General features: G+C 39.6%; 1 protein-coding gene across 1 annotated transcript; it reads left to right on the top strand.

Moving 5' to 3' along the window:
• The first annotated feature begins 1,338 nt into the window (after nt 1-1,338).
• On the top strand, nt 1,339-1,967 carry LOC111599178. The gene is made up of 2 exons (XM_023314763.2): nt 1,339-1,426; nt 1,496-1,967. The coding sequence occupies exons 1-2, from the start codon at nt 1,366-1,368 to the stop codon at nt 1,843-1,845; spliced, it is 411 nt and encodes a 136-aa protein (XP_023170531.2). The 5' UTR covers nt 1,339-1,365; the 3' UTR covers nt 1,846-1,967.
• Nucleotides 1,968-4,563: the final 2,596 nt, after the last annotated feature.

The following is a 4,563-nucleotide window of genomic DNA, read 5'->3' as shown; positions in this document are numbered from 1 at the left end:
AAGTTGATTAAATGACAAAATAAATAGAAAGTGAAGGATAATGTCAACATTCTAAGTGGTTTTCTTTTAAAAAGCTTAACTGACAATGAACCGCAGGGCAGTCATCGAGCGAACGAACCAGCGACCGCCACGGCTCCAGTTGAATAAATTATTTTTGTGACCGCCAGGCAGGAGGCAGGAGGCAGGAGGCAGGAGGCAGGAGGCGGGAGGCTGTAGCCACGCTGAAACTCGATTCGTCCAGTGTTGGGTGCCCGCCAGGCTTTGCCCCTGTGCTCGGCCACCGACTGACAGGAAATTGACTTTGATAGTGCATGAAATTTGATGATATCGCCGCGTGCTGAAATTATTTCACGTTTTCCTGATTTTCATTTACGCCACGCTCAACGCTGATTGGAAGAGACCCAAAAAGCAGCACATAAAAAGCTAAGCATGAAGGGCCTATATTGACCATGTTGTTGTAAATAAAATGTGCTTGAGAAATTGGCATGAGCCCAGATAGAAAACCAGAAAGATTGACATAGAACTTCCTATTGTCAAAGTGAATGAAAGTTGGAAAGATTCGCATAGAACTTCTCATAGCCAGTATTTTGGCTATATTCATGCTTCAAGTCGAACTTAAGATGAACTCAAAAATGCACTAACTTGAACCTTAAGCCTTAATAGTAGCTTGAACCGTCGAAAACTTAGCTTAAGAGAGGCTCACACTGGGTGTCATAATCCCAGTCTGATTCTTTAATCCTATTGCTCTACTATATACTCTATATATTGATATACTGTAGTTGCTTGCATTTTATGAACTTCCTATAATATTCTTCCGTTTTTATGGCCCCTTTCTGAGAGCTCTACTCGTAATTTTTTGGCACTGTGCCTAATTGGTTTCGGACTGCCGGCATGTGTCAGCATCCGCCACTTTGATATACTGGCCATAACAAATGGTGGCGACACATATGCATCATTAAGCAACTGGCTCACAGCCAGCCAAGATGCGCGACTGACGCCACTGTGAGAGAGGTGGGCAAGGGTAGAATATCGAGTCGCTAAGGGGGCTAGCTGCCCAGCAAATTACTCTATTCAACATGTAAGCTGAGCTTAAAGGAAAGCAACTTTTTATTTCATTATAAATGTTGATTAACTGATAAAGTAAGGTGTATGAGTGAACTTGTAGGTAAATATTGACTCATCAATTTTATAATATAATAATAATGAATATACTCTCTTTCATTTCACCATAGTGTATAGAGAGCATAATTAGTGCTTTGACCTGCGCGCTATCAGCGACTGATAAGCAACCTCTCATCGAGTGCTGAGTACGATCGCAGCTCAGTTGTTTGCGAGACTTGAGCTGGCAGTGCGCTCTGTGCAAATATGAAATTCTTAGCAATATTGACGCTGTTTCTGTTCAGTCAAACATGGTGCAACGTCAGTGGTAAGTGCTACTTCTTTATAGTGAAGCTGCATCTCAGCTGTTGTACAACTCCATTAACTTCAACTATAGCCACGTCGAGTCCGCTTAATGACATCAAATTCAGTCGCCGGCTTTTGGTATTGCCTAAAGATGAATCCGCAGGCATTATTGACATTAAGGTGCATCCGGTTCGACTGGCGCGCAAGTTAATTTTAGACTTAAAGCTTTACCACCTGGTGAACGAGGTGGTGCAGGCCAAGTACATTACAGATGGCAACATCAGACTTCTCTTCGAGATGGGCTCGGCATTGCAGGCCAACGCAGTCTTTCAGAAATGGCAAGAGTCGCAAGGTGAGCTCAGCAGCCAGATGAATGTCGCACCGTCAGATTGCAGTTTCTACGAAGCCGTATGTACCAATTCACAAACAAGAGAAATATAAATATATGAAATTCGAAATGAATTCGAATTACAAGTGGAATAATAAATTACTTAAGTCGCTCTGTAGCTCTCTAGCTCTGCTTATTTCGTTAACTTTAGCTCGGCTTTAGTTGACATTTCTACAAAAACAAATTTATTTAAATAAAATTCAAATTTATTAATAATAAATTGTATTTAATTTAACTTATTCTTAAACTTTATTTATTCTTAAAGAATTCTTTATCATATTTTCCACTACTTTTGAGAGCTAAAAAGTTGCCAAAGCACTTTGTGCGCTCACAGCGCAAGAGTCGAACAATATGCAGCTGAAACTTGAGATTCTGCCACGCCCATACCTCTGCATAGGTATACACAGTTGCTCGCTAATGGCGGGAGCATTCGACAAAAATGCTTACGACATAATCATACGCTTAACAATTCATATTTTACTCGCAGAGCCCCAGAGGGGAGCGCTGAGGTAATGCAGATGAGACAATCGGATTCCATGCACATCACGAAGGGGCGCAGGAGCCGTAGGAGACGTGGCTCGCTGTGTACCGATTTTTGTTTTGGCCTCCATATGCAATCATAGAGTGAGCTATAACTAACTGTGTGTGGGTAGTGCTGTAGCGTGGGAGTGGTTGGATTGGTGGTTTGGGTGGTTTTGGTGGGTTAGCGAGTTTGATGCTTGTCAAACAAATTATAAGCTGCTGTCGCGCTGCCAGCCGCAAACTCAAGTTGCCAACCGAAAGCGGTTTATGTAACTGTTCTAGTTGCTAGTTGTTGTGGTTGTTGCTGTTGTTGTTGCTGCTGTTGTTGCTGTTGTTGCTGGGGTTGTTGCATTCGCAGTTTACTGACAAGTTGCTGGCCCTGTGGGCGGCTCAGAGGCTTAGGACTAATCCGCATATGGAAAATTATATAATATGCATGAGAATTTGAAGGAGATACGAGCGAGTGTGCGTGTGTTGGTATGTGTCTGGGCGTGTGTGTGTGGGACTGAATCGACTTTGGATGGATGTGGACTAATGCTGACACAGCAATTTTCATAGTGACACATTTTCTGGCAAATAGCGAGGGTTGCCATGGCAGTTGTGCAGCATTAATTAGAAAGTTGACAGAGAAGTAATAAAATTAAATAGGAATTTCAACACGAAATAAACTTGTAATGATGTAATACACTTAACGTTAGGTAGTTTCTAGTAGAGCGCTCAATGAAGCCATTGAAACTGCTACACTTGGCTGTAATTATACTGAGTTCACTCAATTTACTTGAATATTATTTTACATAGCTGGAAATTTAAAAGAAACTTTTCAAATTTTCTATTTACAGTGCAATATATTCGTGGAAGAAAATATAGATTTTGTTTAGAAATATTTTGTAGAAAAAATAAAAATAAATAAAAAATAAAAGTTAAATATTTAAAACTAAAACATTTTTATTAAGGAGTATATTAATTAAAGGAGTATATTAATTTAATTATTTAATTTAACTATACAGATGTAAACAAAGTTATGCATATTTTCCTATATGGATAAGCATAAGAGTGGATCTCTAGATATTTTCAGATATCACAGACATAGTCAATGCAAGATTAATAAGTCCTTGCTTATCTACCTCACAGATTTTAGAAGCTTAACTCACTTTATTGCTTAAAATACTAGTCTTAAATAGCTCATATAGGAATAGTGATCTATTGTTTCTGGATCTACTGAATCAACAGGATGTACTACTGTTTTAAGCATTCCTAGGATTATTAGTACAAATAGTAAGTCGGCTTATTCTTACGCCTGTCATCTCATGAGGGTTTCAGCATTTTATTTATATTATTATTATTTTCATGCTTGAGTGATGCTCTTGATAATCAACTTTCTCTAATGCATCTACTCACATCTCATACATAATCATTGCCAATCTACAGCTTCTACTTTCAGTCATTAAATTGGAATTATGCAGCAGACTCTTGTCAAGCTCATCTTACAGTAAGAGAGCATGCAGCAGTCGTTAACAGCCGATCGCAGTGTAACTTCACTTATTAAAATAAATAAATTGCAGACTCTACGCTATATATATATAACTGTATTTTTATATATGTGCAACCCTCGTTAAAAGATACATGAGCTATGCACACACACACTGCTTGGGTGTACGTGTGTGTGTGCATTTTACTTTTTCGAGTGCAATTTATTTGCAACATGCACACACACGAATAAATATAAACATAAATAATAAAAGCATATTAGTGTACATTTTAATTCGTTTTTATTAAAATGCGCGCAGGTATAAAGCAGAGGGAGAGGGAGAGGGAGAGGAAGAGAGTAGGAGAGGAGGATTTTTGGACTTGGTTTGCTGCGCGCTTGGGCTGATTGTTTGGTTTGTGGCTGTCAGACGGGACGACGGACGCACTGAAGTGCGGAAGACGCACTTACATCAGTGCACAATTTTTACATTAATGTAAAATAAAGAGAGGGGAAGAGTAGAAGAGAGAAAGAGAGAGAGAGAGCGAGAAAGAGCAAGCTGAAACCTGGCTGAAATGCATAACTCATACGCCCCATGTGCCGTCGTGGGAAATTAAAATAAAAGGCAAATGCAAAACAACAACAAGTCGCCTGGAGTGGGGCGTGGCGTTGGGTCAAATGCAATTTTGGACTCTTTTTGCAGCATGTCCAAAATGCGCAATAAAAAGGACGAAACTTTGGCACTCTGCTGCAAGTGAATTGCGGTCTGATGCATTTTTATTTT

This window comes from Drosophila hydei, unplaced genomic scaffold (genome assembly GCF_003285905.1).
Source record: "Drosophila hydei strain 15085-1641.00,03,60 unplaced genomic scaffold, DhydRS2 tig00008114-arrow-pilon, whole genome shotgun sequence".
Classification (NCBI taxonomy): Eukaryota; Metazoa; Arthropoda; class Insecta; order Diptera; family Drosophilidae; genus Drosophila; species Drosophila hydei.
This window is presented reverse-complemented; position numbering and strand designations above follow the sequence as displayed.

Bases quoted from the DNA above. Each gene is read 5' to 3' on its own strand.
- LOC111599178 (XM_023314763.2), top strand. From the start codon at position 1,366: ATGAAATTCTTAGCAATATTGACGCTGTTTCTGTTCAGTCAAACATGG. The intron at 1,427-1,495 runs GTAAGTGCTACT...CTTCAACTATAG, and splicing joins AACATGGTGCAACGTCAGTG to CCACGTCGAGTCCGCTTAAT.